Here is a 14,991-nt window from a genome sequence, read left to right as displayed (position 1 = left end):
ATACTTTTCATTTTTTATTATGAAATATATATACATACATTTTATAAGAAATATATACATATAAATCTATTTAATATATTTATATTAATAAATATATATACATATATCATGCATATATATTTACTAATTTACAAATTAAATATATATTATTCCGAAATACTCTTACTTCAAAATACGTATATTTATCCAATTTCCAGTAACTCCTTTCAGTAAATATTTCTTCTTATAATACCTTCTTCTCAAAAAAGAAAAAACATCCGCTTGAAAGTAATAAATAACAAATATTTACGTAAGAAATTAAATTTTAATGTATTTCATTTGTAATTTACAGAGAGCAGATCTTGCAGTTGCTTCTATGACGATCAATTATGCCAGAGAAAGCGTGATAGATTTCACGAAGCCTTTTATGAATCTTGGTATTGGAATCTTGTTTAAGGTGAGGTAACTTTAATATCATTTCTTATATTTCTTTTTTTTTTTTTTAATTTTCGTTACATCTTTTTTCATTATATGATTCGTTTAATTTAACGAATACTATTTCTTTAACATAAAGTTTGAGAGATTTTCCTTCTTATTAAAATAATGTAATAAATTTGATGTTAATAAATGAATAGCTTATAGACATTTTATCAATCCTGATAATATGTTATATTAAGCGCGGATAGATTTCTGAATTGTTGTATTATAGTACGTATTCATAAAGTCTATGGCTTCAAAATTAATTATTAATACAATTTTATATTCGCTGATGAAAGTCATCGTTCAAATTATAATTATTTACCCAAATTTAATGCAACATACGTGTACATACTACAACGTATATATTGATTTAACCCGACGAGAAATAAAGACTAAAATATTCACGAGTCTACACAAAGTATAAATTAAAAAAAATAATGTTATTATATGAAATATCATTCGATCGAAAAGAAATATTTTATATTAATCAGATACGAAGAAAAGAAATTATTTTATATAATTCTTCAAAGAATACCATTTTCAATTTGAAATAAATCCTTAAGATACATACATATGTGGCAACAATACTTACATATATTTATATTGTGGTAATTTAATAATATATAAGGGAATATTCCTTTGATACGATAAGGAAGTTCTCTTTCCATTTATATAAATGATATCTGTATCTTACAATATTTTATGGGTCAAAGTATGATCGTATATTTTTTGAAATCGCTTCTGTTATGATGAAATAATCAAAGTACATAGATAAAAAAAAGAACATTTTTTCTTTTAAAATGGTCTTTGTTTCAGCTCTGTACGACTTTCCGTTCGGAAGATATAAACATTTTAATTTGCCATTCATAATTCTCAATAATCACGTGATATTTATAGTAACGTGCGTACGCAAGTAGTATGTAGTAAAAACAACTGAGTTCCAAGAATTTATGTAGGTCACTGTGTCAAGACATTTTTTTGAAAGAAATTATATAGTGGGATCAATATATTTATATACTTTTCACTTATATTAGAATATCTCCGGAACTAAAAGTCGTAGAAACTTCAAATAAGAACCATTTTAAAGGGAAAATTTTTCTCCATTTTACAAGAGTATCAGTAATTGTTAATTAACAATTGATTATAAATAATTTGTTATAAATAAAAGTTAAAAATTTTACTTGATTAATTTTATCAGATAATTCATACTGCTACTCATATATATATATACAATTACAAATTTAATAATTTTTTTATAAACAATTAGTTATAAACAATTTATTGTACACTTTGCAAAACCAATTTTTCCGAAAGTAACACTTCTCAATTCGTATGTATTTAATATTCAAATTTATGTTGAACAAAACTTGTTAATAATTTTTATAAACAATTTCTTATAAACTAACTTCATATTCTATCTAAAAATAGAAATATGATCGCATAACACATTGTAAAATAAGGGATATATATATATATATATATATATCCCCGATGGCTATATCAATATAGCCATCGATCTATGCAGATTTCATCCGCGAGATTCTTTTTAATTAAAATCGTAGTATAACGTAATTTAGGTGCCATCCAGTCAACCGACACGACTCTTCTCCTTCATGAATCCATTGGCGGTGGAAATTTGGTTGTACGTATTAGCCGCGTACATGTTGGTCAGCTTTACACTCTTCGTGATGGCAAGGTTCAGTCCTTATGAATGGAACAATCCACACCCTTGTTTAGCGGATAGCGATGTCGTCGAAAACCAGTTTAGCGTTAGCAACAGCTTTTGGTTCATCACCGGTACTTTCCTAAGGCAGGGCAGCGGGCTCAACCCCAAGGTACACTCAACGAGGTGCTCCACATTGGACTACTTCTTTAACTTTCGGCTAACCACTATTCCCATTCCCTCTTGCACTTTTCCTTCAACAACTAACTTACTTTCTCTCTTTCTCTTTTTCTTTTTCTCTTTCTTCCTTTCTGCCTCTCTCTCTTTCTCTCTCTCTCTCTCTTTCTCTCTCTCTCTCTCTTTCTCTCTCTCTCTCTCTTTCTCTCTCTCTCTCTCTCTTTCTCTCTCTCTCTCTTTCTTTTTCTCTTTCTCTCTTTCAATTCATCACTGTTCAACGAAATTCCTACGCACATTCACTTTCCTCTACTTCCTACTATTGCTTGGTCGGTAAATATTCTCACTGCTCGCATATAACTTTGCTTTTTTTAACCCGAAACATCTAAAACCACACTTCGTATATTTGCTAGGTACTCGAAAGTTTCGATCGTTCGTGAAACTATCTAAAACCGTATGGTTTTACTACTCGCTGAAATAACGAAAGATATTTTCGAACGATATCTTTCCGAATTTTCTAATAATACGTTTTCATTATCATTGCATCGGTTCATCTTATAAACTTGCAAGATCTTTTAATTGACAATAACTAAAAATATACGATAATTAATAATTAATCCTAACTTCTAGATTTAAAATCGATGCCTTTATGCAACAGAACAGTGACCTAAAGTTCGATTTAAACCTGTCACCACAAAGCCACCGGGTCTTTTCTCGAGTTTCACAACTTTTCGAAACTATCGAAACTATCGAAACTATCGATTTTCTCGTAATCATTTCCTTCGTATAAATAAAAATTCGTAATTTAAATGTACCACTGAAATTTTATTCGCATAAGATTTATTGTCGATGATAATTCTTGAACGTATTTTTCAAGTTGGACGGAAGATGAAACGTTCAACAAGAATTTCGACTAGTTTGCAAACAAAATTTAGTCTTCTTTTGTATATACATAGCTCAAAAACGGATATAAATAAGTTGATAAAAAAGATGACGAATAGAAGACATAAGCTCAGTTTACATCGGCGAACATCCTAGTTGAATCCACGATCTACGTGAGCACCAATGGGAAACGATAAATCGTGTCAGAGTTTGTCATTGCATCCTGCATGCACATTGCAGCTGAGCACCCAATGTTTCCATATTTTTTTATATTATCAAATTTAGTACTTTAATCTTTTATTTTTCTTTTTTTTCTTTTTTCTTCCTTCTGTTTCTTTCTTATTTTTTTTTTTTTTTTCTTTCTTTTCATCATTATCTTCGTATTATACGATACTCTTCTTCGGATAAATATTCTTTTTGAACTCTTACTGAAATCGAACAAGCCCGATTGTAATCTCACTTGCGAATCGTTGAGTCGATAAGTCCTTTCGATTTCCATGCTAATCGACTATTCAACGTGATACTCGTGTTACAATTTTGAGTATATGTCTGTGTATATACATAGTTATTTTCCAATATAACGGTAAATTGGCTTTTCGATAAACGGAAGCATAGGAAGAAAATGTATGTACAAATGAAAATCATACAACAACAATTCTGTTTATCGTTTTCCCGTATTTTTCATCGTCAGGACCAACGTAAATATGAAAAAGTAAGCTCGTTATTATTATTATACACGCAAATATTACTTTTTTAGCATTATTTACTTTTACCACGTTTATATGTTTTGAATCATATTTTGGAATCTTTTTGAAATTAAAAGAGTTAAAAGAAATGCATCGTACAAATTATGAATAAACTGTTAAAAGCAAAAAAAAGAAAAAATATTGAAAAGAATCGAATACGTTCGTACGACATACTGTCTACAAAGACATGTGTATAAATATATTTACATATACGTGAAATATCGTTAATATTTTTTCACGCGTTATAAAGCTCTAACTTAAACAATATTGCGATGATCCTTTACCTGATTTTAATTACAATAGAAAATTAGATATTTTTAATGATTAGGTAATCGTAAAAACACAAATTCTCTGTTGTTTTTTTTATTATCCATTATTCATTATTAAATGAAAGTTATCGTGATCATAATAGGACATAAGAAATCTTCACTTTCGTAATCGCATGTTTTATTTGCTTATGAAAAAAAGAAAAGAAAAAAATTGAAAAATGTTGTCATCGCTTGAATGAAATATTTTTATTTTCTTGTATATCTAACTCGGTTTTTAATCGAAGGAAGAATTCGTTGAAAACGCAACGAACGCATAAAGGAATCGTATTATTGCGTTCTTGGAATAGCGCGAAGATATAAACTTCGAAATATAGACTTGATTACACCTTAAATTTGAATAGCTCGCACTTCATGAATTTTCGATTTATTTTCCAAGTGCTTCTGAAATGTTCAAAGAACAAAACGCGTACCATGATATAACGTAAAATAGGAAGATATCTAAAATGATATCAAACGAGAAGTCGAATGAGAAAATCTTTCAGTTTAAAATAGCTCTCTCAAATTTACGCGATGAATTCCAGTCGCGAGAAAAGGGAACGAAAGGAAAAGTTTAGTCTTTAATGGAAAAGGCGCGAATAGTCGGAGCTCTATTTTAACGCTTCGTAGCTTCGATTTTATCGCTTGACGAGTCTGTTAAATTAAATCGAATTCATTGCCGACGGTTCTTCTCTTTATCGGGTATTATTTAACAGCTAAAACAAGAGAAAGTTTTTCAGAAATAATCCTTCTGCGAAGTGAATGCCGCGATCGTTCGGCTTATATTATATTAATGAAACAAAATAACTTCGTTACATTAAAATTTTACTTGGATTAATTCGATTTTATTTCTACGTTTTTTCATAAAATCATCTAATCGATATAAATTAAGAATTTGTGTTCGATTTTATAAAATTTATAAATTACTTTTGAAGAAGGGAAGATGTTTCGTAGAAGAAAGAAACAAAAAAATAAAAAAATAAAAATAAAATTGGCATAAAAGAGACGATAACAGTTGTTATCGATTATTATCGTATCGAAGATCGCTCGCAGATTTCTTTCTCTTTATTTCGTATAAAGGATCTCGTTACCATTTTCCTCAGGCGACCAGTACGAGAATTGTTGGTGGAATATGGTGGTTTTTCACGCTCATAATCATCTCCTCGTATACGGCAAATCTTGCAGCCTTTTTAACGGTTGAAAGGATGATAACGCCAATAGAAAATGCTGCCGATTTAGCGGAACAAACCGAGATATCTTACGGCACTTTGGAAGGTGGCAGTACAATGACTTTCTTTAGGGTAAGCCTAAAATTTACATTTACAAAATTAAAGCTTTTGTTACATATAAAATATCATTTTATTTTCTACCTTGTAACGATTTGCCGATTGATAGGATTCGAAAATTGGAACTTATCAAAAAATGTGGAGATTCATGGAATCGAAAACTCCTTCTGTTTTTGTAAAAACTTACGAGGAAGGGGTAAAGAGGGTATTAGAGGGTGATTACGCGTTTCTCATGGAATCTACGATGCTGGATTATGCAGTCCAAAGAGATTGCAATTTGACACAAATAGGAGGTTTATTGGATAGCAAGGGATATGGAATAGCAACACCAAAAGGTAATTTAAATCAATGAAAAGGCATTAATTTTAATGTACAAACGAGCCACTTTTTATCCTAATTTTTTGTTATTATTTCGCTCGCAATTTTTTTTAAGGATTGCTGGTTATTTAATATTCGTTTTTATAAGCAACACGAAAAATCATGTTACTAAAGAAAAAACTCGAAACACATACTTGCCTACTGGCCACCTTATTCATTCTACCCTTTACAATCACGCTTCTATTCATAGTATATTCTAATAGAATACGTGTAAAAAGAGAACGCAAAGGTCATTTCTTTTTTACTTAAGTATAGCAGTTCTCTTAATTACAAATATACGTTTACATTGAAATTGTCATTAAAAAGTACATGAGTATTATTACCGTGAAGCATTCATTACTTTCTTTTTTTCTATCGTGTCCAAAAAGAAAAACACGTACGTCGAGATCGATCAACTTTCCAAACTCATTATTCTTTTCTTGAAATGAAAAAAAAAAAAAGAAAAAAGAAAAAATAATCTCGTCAGGAAGATTTAAAACGACCTTCTTACTTTTGTCTGTATTCTTGTAAATAAAACGAAAGTAAAGAAAGACGTAGAAATGAAAATTGGCAAGAAGAAAGAGAGAGGAAGAGAAAGAGAGCGAGAGCGAGAGAGAGAAAGAGAGAGAGAGAGAGAGAGAGAGAGAGAGAGAGCAAAGGATAAATATAGCAAGATCCTTGACCAAACTAACGAAGGCTTTTTATATGCAGGCTCACCCTGGAGGGATAAAATATCTCTAGCTATTCTCGAGCTACAGGAGAAAGGTGTAATACAGATCCTCTACGATAAGTGGTGGAAGAATACGGGAGACGTGTGTAACAGAGATGAAAAGAATAAGGAGAGTAAAGCTAGTGCTCTTGGGGTCGAAAATATCGGTAAGAAGATTTAAAAATCATTTATTTTTAATAACCTATCTTCCTTTTTTCGTATTAAGCAAAAGAGAAAATCTCGAAACGCTTTGACGACAAGTCGATCCACGTTCTCTTCTTTTTTTCTTCTTTTCTTTTTTCTTTGTCGTTCAGAAAACGATATTTTTCTTTTTCCTTTCTTTTTTTTTTTTTTTTTTTTTTTTTTTTTTTTTTTTTTTTTGTACAAAATGCTTTACAGTTACTCGCAATTCGGAAAACTGTGAGGAAGAAAAATCGATTCTACGTCGTACTCGTAAATCCGTTCCACTGCGCAACAATGATAGCGAACGTACGAGTTAACATGCAAATGCTTTACTACATCCTTCAAACGTAAATGCGAAGGTTGTACATAAACTCGAAGATCGTTCCAACCAGAAACATCGTATTCACCGCAAGCTTAGGAAATTTTGAAAATCTCAACGCACCTCTGACGAACGTTATATTTTATAAAACGTGTTACCAAATAGAAGTCCTGATTTGTACGCATTATGCACGTATGACTGCATCCTTGTAAGTGCATAAACCTTAAAGTATACGCCCTATCATTTTGAATTTTTCACAGAAAGAAATTTAACGTTGGTATATCTGGTGTAACGTCAAGTGGAAAATTTAAAAAAGGTAGGAGAAAAAAGAAGGAAAAGGAAAAGATAGGTATTACCGATGAGAAATAAGTACACATAAGTGTGTACAAATTATAGAGTTTGTTCGTTGATACGATTATTGTCTGGTTGAGCAATAAAAAAGAAAATGCTTTCAACCGCAAAAGAAACACAAGGGAAAGAATAGGACGTTGCATTTTCATTTTCTCTGTGAGTTTTCAGTAACAGTCCTTCGAAGGAATCTCGCCTTATGACCTTCCTCGCTTTTCCCTCTTTTTACTTTTCCTTCTCCCTCGATGTACTTCGTAAGTTAGATAAGTATACACTTTACCAGTGGCGGGAAGATACTCAACGAGATTGCAAAGAGGTCTCCACGACTTTTCAAGGAAAATCCCACTAAATTGTAGAAGAACTGCTAATTGCATGTTTCGACGATAACTCGACTGCCGTTTGCCTGGACCCGTAGCAGAATCTAACTCCAGTTGCCGGCTATTTATCTCTCGGTCTTACATCTCTAACGATCGTAAAGTGAAATTTTTCTCTTCTCTTCTGTCTCTCTCTCTCTCTCTCTCTCTCTCTCTCTCTCCTATATTAGTAAAAAGTCATAAAGAAAATTGAAGGAAAATTATACTTGAATAATATCATCGAATATTCTACGTCGTTGATGAGCGAATCGTTGACCAATAAGCCGTTCCTGAATAAAAAAGAAAAAAAGAAGAAAGATAAAAAAAAAGAAAAGAAAAGATTAATAAATTATCTCGCGATTTATTAGGATTTATTCCTCTTAAACATTTTAATTGTTTGCCAGTCTGTTTTATCCCTTTTTATTTTTGATACAAATCTTCTCGCGATCGGCGGTACGGAAAATGTCGTATTTTACTTGGAGGAAAATGTTCTGAAACTGTAACCGTGCTACTAATTGCTCTCTTCTTCAAGACGATGCCCTTGCTTATTCCCAGAGTAAAAAAAAGTAAACGTAACATCTTATATTAGTCGTCATCTTACATTCAAAGTTCCAACTGTACCGTACAAACTTTTCACCGTTTCCCGCATCTCGTTTTTTGTCAAAAGAACCCTGCCTTTATTAATCTATCACCTTATGTAATATTTTACTCGCAAACGATACTATCGATGATTAAAAGCAAACATTATTAGTTATCTAAATATATTTTCATTGAAAATTGTTTTACACGTTGGTACTTATTTTCATTCGGATATTTATCTTTTACCGAAGAAACATAAACATTTAAGGAAACTTAGCATTGATTTAATTTATGATATCGTAACTTCGGGACAGATAAAATTAATTTCGAAAATAAACTTTGCGGTTGTATCTGCATTTAGGTTTAATGAATCTATATACTATAGCAAAAATTTACATTATGAGAAAATAATTCCGAGTAAAATGAAATGTTATTTTCAAAGAGACATCACACGTACAATTTACAAACATCCAATTTAGCGTATTGTCCAATTCATATGGAATTAAAATTCTATCGATAATAACCTTCAATCGACTTGATTTCAAAGTTTCTATATATTCCATTTGAATGAAATTACATTTCGATCATACTTAACCGATTACTTGACAATAACATAATATGAAATTTTGACATAGAGTCAGAGAGTAATTCTCTAGTTCGTTCGTACTAGATCCAATCTTTGAGAGTCTTATTCCATTAATTTCCTCGTAATTATAACTTGAGAAGGTTTCTATGAACTTTCGTGAGAAAGGTTCGCGTAATTCGAACTAGTCGTGGCTAGTACTTGAGTTTCTGAAGGGATGTTGGAAAGGATCTCAAGGAATTCAGAGGTTCTTAGAATTCTAACGTGCCTTTTGCTATCTTTGGTCAAAGAAAAAGACAGGAGAGAATCATGGATACATAGATGGACCTACTACATATATATGTATATAAGTATATTATACAACCACACACGTATCTATATATATACATATATATACATATATATATATATATATACATATATATATATATATATATACATATATATACACACTCTTATAGATACATCCGCGACGGTCCGCGAAACTTGGTCTCTTCCGGTGATACGTTGTGAATGTCACCTAAATCACACGTTACGCGGTTATGCAAATTCTTCTTGAGTCCCTTTCGACCGTCTCTGGGTATACATGTCGCCTAAAATTCATTCTACCAAAGAAAAAAGATATTACCTACTACCAGTACTTACTTAATTCCAACTCTACTAACTTATGACTCTTCATATAACTTACTACTATGTAATAGTAATTTTCTTTTTTGTTTTCTTTTTTTTTCATTTTTCTTCGAATCTATTATTAGGACAGGCAAACGGAAAACTTTCAACGAGATGATCACGTCGCGAGAAAAACTTTCTTTCTTGATAAAATACGTGCAAGTCGTTGCGATCGTCCTTCCGTTCAACTCCTTTCGAAAAGGGTAGAGTTCATTAGCGCGAAAGAATTTGAAAAGGTAACACGTTCCTTTCGTCGTATTTCTTTTCTCTTCTATAAGAAAATTCCTAAAGTTTTCCCTAGTCCATGTGCAAACTTGCCATCGATGAAAGAACAACTTTAGAAATCTTCTCGTATAAGTATATGCATACGTGTTTAGTATGTACTGGATGTCCTATAAGAGTTTGGAAACATATAACAAAAGTATATTGCATTAAAAAAACCTTTTTTTTGTTTTTTAATGTAGCGAACGAGAACGATATACATATATATATATATATATATATATATATATATATATATATATATATATATATATATATATATATACATATATATCGTTCTCGTTCGCTATATATACATATATATATATATATATATATATATATATATATGTATTCAGTAGAAATATTTCGATCACACCTGCGATTCCATATATCTCGAATTCTACACATTCATTATCTCGAATGGATAATGAATTAAAATCAGTATAAATTTGATAACTTATGGAAACTGCATATACTCTGAATACGTTTATATACACGTAACCTCAGATTCACGCGGCTATGCGAAAATTCCAAAGTTCTACTTAACTTTCTAACCCGCTTACGTACCTTATTTCGTCGACAAAATTTATTCGTGAATAATAAATTGTTGATTTAAGATAAACAATTATCAATATTTAATAAAACGTAATTCGCGAGAATGAGTAATTCGTTCGTAAACAACAAAAAGAAAAAAAACGAAAGAAGATGAGAATAAATATCACAAATTAGATAATGAAAATTACAATTGAGGTAATGAAAATCATTTACGAGAAAAAAAGAAAGAAAGAAAAGGAGAGAAAATCTATAAATCATTCGAATTATGAACGAAATTTTAACGGAAGTATACTCGAAAGCGTCTCCATTTCCAAGCTAACACCCACGGGACAAAGTAGTTTTCTAGCGATAGCCACGATACGCTCTTCATGGATATTGCTCGCACGATTTTCTCTTCTACTCCATCCAATGCTTTCTCTCTCTCTCTTTCTCTCTCTCTCTCTCTCTCTCTCTCTCTCTCTCTCTCTCTCTCTCTGTATATGTATATATATATATATATGTATACACACATACATCTATATCTATCTTTTCTCTCTCTCACAGTTCAAACTTTTTCTCTTTGGATGTTTCCCTCGACTTTCGTCTTTCCTTTGTGAAACTTTGTGAACAAAGGAAAAACGAAAATGAAGAAGAAAAAGAAAAGGAGAGAGAGAGAGAGAGAAAAAAAGAGAAAGTGAAAAAGAATGAGGCAAAGAATAATAAGAAACAAAGAAACATAAAATATAAAGAAAGAAAGATCCACAAGTCAACATTTCGATGTTCCTAGCATCTAACAGCGTTTAAGTTAAAAATCCGTAAGTTCTCCACGTACGGAATTAGAAATAGAAAATGAAAAAAGAAAGAGAGAGAGAGATATTGACACTAAAATAATGAGCTTCCACTTTTTACCATTCTAGGTGGTGTCTTCGTCGTGCTACTATGTGGCCTTGCTCTAGCAATCCTAGTGGCAATTCTCGAGTTTTGCTGGAATTCGAAGAAAAACGTTCATTCCGACAGGGTAAGTGAACTTCATTCGATGTCTATAATTGCGCAAAACTTTTGTACTTTCTCGTTAAGTCGCTCCGCTGCATGAGCGTGAAATACTTGCTTTTCTTCTTCTCGAGCCTTCCCCTTTTTATCTCTCTTTTATCTTTCTCTTCATTTCATCACTCGACCATGATAACAAAAAAACACAAGCCAATAATTTCTATGATAATAAGAAAAAATGTCTCCTTCTTCTTCTTTCTCTTCTTTTTTTTCTTCTTCTTCTAACACAAATAAAAAAAAAAAAACGAAGAATAAGAAAAAAATGTTAAAGTTTGGGTTTGCGAGAGATTGAAAAGGGTGAAGTTAAAGGGACAAGAGGAAATCGTCGAGCCCTATTTGCATGCATGGTTGAATGATGGTTGTGATTATGTTGTGTATTGTCTCTTGGTGTTGCTGTAACCTGCTGGATTCTTCGTTACCTTCTCAACGATCGCAACATTCATCATCGACGACGATATCAACAACGGTAACGCACGCACGTTGCACCTGTTCCTACTATTACCATCGACGCGAATCTATTTCCTGTTCTCTCTCTCTCCCTCTCTCCCTCCCTCCCTCCCTCCCTGCCTCCTTCCCTCCTTCCCTCTCTCTAACCGGTTATCCTCTTTTCTCCTTATTACCCTCTCCGTTGCACACAAATAAACAAACATATACATACGCATACATATACATACAAACATATACTTACGTACATATGCTTTCACATATATACATACATATACATATATGCAACATAAATATATATACATACATACAACATACATATCATACATATATATATATGTATACATACATACATATACATACACATACATGCACCGTGCTTGCATGCGGTATATAATGGAACGGACCCTACAGTCACTCTGCGCCGAAATGTTCTCCGAATTGCGTTTCGCCGTGCACTGTGGATCGCGACAGAGGCCAGCTTCAAAATCGCGGAATTCCTCAGTCCCTGTATCATGCGGCCGTTGCAGTCCACATGCTACTAGAAGAAGGATGAGATATTATTCGAGTGGGCACGAAGAGACGACATATGTACCCAGCTTGGATATACCTAGGTTAAATGGTGTAAGTCCTGTCCCTCATAAAGGGCCCATCGACCAACGATCCTTCTTCTTTTATTTCTTTCGTGAAATATTATCATTTTTTCTTTCCTTTAAGCTCTCTATTATCTGACGTGCCGCGTGGTATACTCTCTTTTCTCTCTCTCTCTCTCTCTCTCTCTCTCTTTCTCTCTCTCTCTCTTTCTCTTTCTCTCTCTCTTTCTCTCTTTCTAATCTTTTTCACAATTGGTTATTTATTTCGAACAATACTTTTTTCGTTCCACTTTCTCTTATCGAAAATAAAGGGTCGCGTATGAAGCGAGAAACGTAGAAAGAGGACAAAGGATAATAGTATATGGTTACTTCGAGCACGAATGAGTCGCGTTTCTCTCGAAAGAATAAGATTCGTTGGTCGTAGAGCCTGCATTCGTTTTCACGGTATGTAATTTGATTTTGACATTGTTCCTTATGAAAATAAAATTGTACGAGAAGCAAGCTCGTTTAAGTGAATGTTATCGAAAAGATATATTTTCACTTCCTCTTAATAACAAATGAGAATAAATTTTTATTATTATCGTGAAAACAATGTTATGGCATTCATGGACCCAGAAATTTTCTTAACTGACAGGTAAGCTCGCATTATAAATCATTCGAAGCGATCAAAAAAAAAAACAGAATTGTCCATCATGAATACCAAGGAAGTATCTCAAATACGAGTGTCATTTTATTCATAAATAATTTCTTTATATCTCTCCATCTCGTTCTCTCTCTCTCTCTCTCTCTCTCTCTCTCTCTCTCTCTCTCTCTCTCTCTCTCTCTCTCTCTCTCTCTCTCTCTCTCTCTCTCTCTCTCTTTGGCGAATGTATCTTAACTTTCTCTGTCTTTTTTTCTTTTCATCTAATAAAAGTATTTTTATCAATATCAATAGTTCGAATTAGAATAATGAAATTTCAAAGTCATAATTCTGATTATTTATATTTTCTTATTTATAAAACGAACTATTACAAGCTCTATATATGTACATGTAAGTACAGACTAATATAGAACTAAAAAGATTTTTAAAATCACATAATATTTCTATGTGAAGAAGGCATTTTGCACACCACTGATCTATATTATATATTTCACGTTAAAACGATCCGTTCAAAGAGGTGCAAAAGAAACGTCTTGGAGCGTAAAAAATTGTAGCCGCCTTGGAAAAAGAAAATCTGTGAATAGTGTTCGTGATAGCTACGGAAGTGATTCTTCCAGACCAGATCACACATTCAAGATCATCATCCAACATTCGCGATAGCTGCAAGAAAACGTTCGATTAAATATTTTTTTTTTTTTTTTTTTACTAGGAATACAAATGCATATTATTTTTCAAAGAATATATTATATACTTCAGAAATTATTTAAAAATATATCATATTATTTCTTAAAGAGTGTATATTTCACAATGTACTCAAAAAAAATTATAAACCGTATTGAAGTATATTAGAATGTCTTTAATCGAAAGAAAAATAGTGAATGAAAGTACGAAGGAAACTGATTAAAAGCAAGTTATAAGTTTTCACTATTTCTGTCTATCGTTTCTTCTTAGCGATCTATCATCGTGTACCTGTCACCTCGATTTAAAGTTTAGTCAGAAGCAGAGAAGTTAGGAACGGTGCCTTGGTTTAACCTCATCAATAAATTTAATCGAAACTGTTCAACGAGAATTTACACTGAAAATCAAACATTTTGTTATTGAAATTTGGCAAAGAGGAATAAAACAAATAAAGTAAACAGAAATCGATAAAAATATACGTTTACGATATCTAACGAGCAATGAAAAATAATACAACATATATAATTTCATTGGACGATAATGAATTAATTAATTCATTCAAAATCACCGACGTGATACGATAAAAACTCGCTAAAAAAAATTACATATTTATTCATATTTTACTTTTCATTATTATAACTGGATATATTATTATTATACGCGATATACCTAACACGCATATTTGTTCCTATCTCAGCAGGAGGGTGGTGCATTGCCGATGACGGAGATGAAGAAATCATTGAGCTTCGATCAAGTGGGGGCGGCCCGTGGCGGGAACACCTAGCACAGGCCTCATCCTCATCTTCGTCCTCAGCAACAGCAACAACAGCAGCAGCAACAGCAGCAGCAGCAGCCACCACAGCCAGCGTGCAAAGTCACACCTACGCACACACGTCACATACACTGCCACTCTCATTCACACAATCACAGCCACAGTCACAGTCACAGTCACGCGCACAAGCACCAAGCAGCCCCACTGAAACAGAGACGGGGCTCTTCAGGCATCGTCTTGGGTCAAGGTTAGATGCGTTCGATGTCGATGACGAAGACTCGTTTCTCAGTAATTGCAATTCTCTCTCTCTCTCTCTCTCTCTCTCTCTCTTTCTCTATCTGTCTATCTATCTATCTATCTATCTATCTATCTGCCTATCTATCTATCTATCTATCTATCTATCT

General features: G+C 32.5%; 1 protein-coding gene across 19 annotated transcripts in view; it reads left to right on the top strand.

Annotated features, from left to right (window-relative positions):
- LOC124952009 (glutamate receptor ionotropic, kainate 2) overlaps window positions 1-14,991 on the top strand; it is an 82,817-nt gene that overhangs the window by 66,109 nt on the left and 1,717 nt on the right. For 7 of the 19 annotated variants that reach the window (XM_047501254.1, XM_047501251.1, XM_047501253.1 and 4 more), the window contains 8 exons: window positions 332-436; window positions 2,037-2,294; window positions 5,333-5,530; window positions 5,625-5,850; window positions 6,584-6,748; window positions 11,331-11,431; window positions 12,319-12,526; window positions 14,513-14,875. In XM_047501254.1, the coding sequence (XP_047357210.1) occupies window positions 332-436; window positions 2,037-2,294; window positions 5,333-5,530; window positions 5,625-5,850; window positions 6,584-6,748; window positions 11,331-11,431; window positions 12,319-12,526; window positions 14,513-14,875 (1,624 nt within the window). Of the gene's footprint in view, window positions 1-331; window positions 437-2,036; window positions 2,295-5,332; window positions 5,531-5,624; window positions 5,851-6,583; window positions 6,749-6,980; window positions 7,685-7,714; window positions 7,909-10,977; window positions 11,229-11,330; window positions 11,432-12,318; window positions 12,529-14,512; window positions 14,876-14,991 lie in introns of those variants that run through there. The other 12 variants (XR_007101800.1, XM_047501256.1, XM_047501255.1 and 9 more) reach the window with 12 other exon arrangements.

The sequence above is a fragment of the Vespa velutina genome, chromosome 10 (genome assembly GCF_912470025.1).
Source record: "Vespa velutina chromosome 10, iVesVel2.1, whole genome shotgun sequence".
NCBI classification, from domain to species: Eukaryota; Metazoa; Arthropoda; class Insecta; order Hymenoptera; family Vespidae; genus Vespa; species Vespa velutina.
Note: the sequence above shows the minus strand (reverse complement) of the source record. Positions and strands in the feature narration are given on the sequence as shown.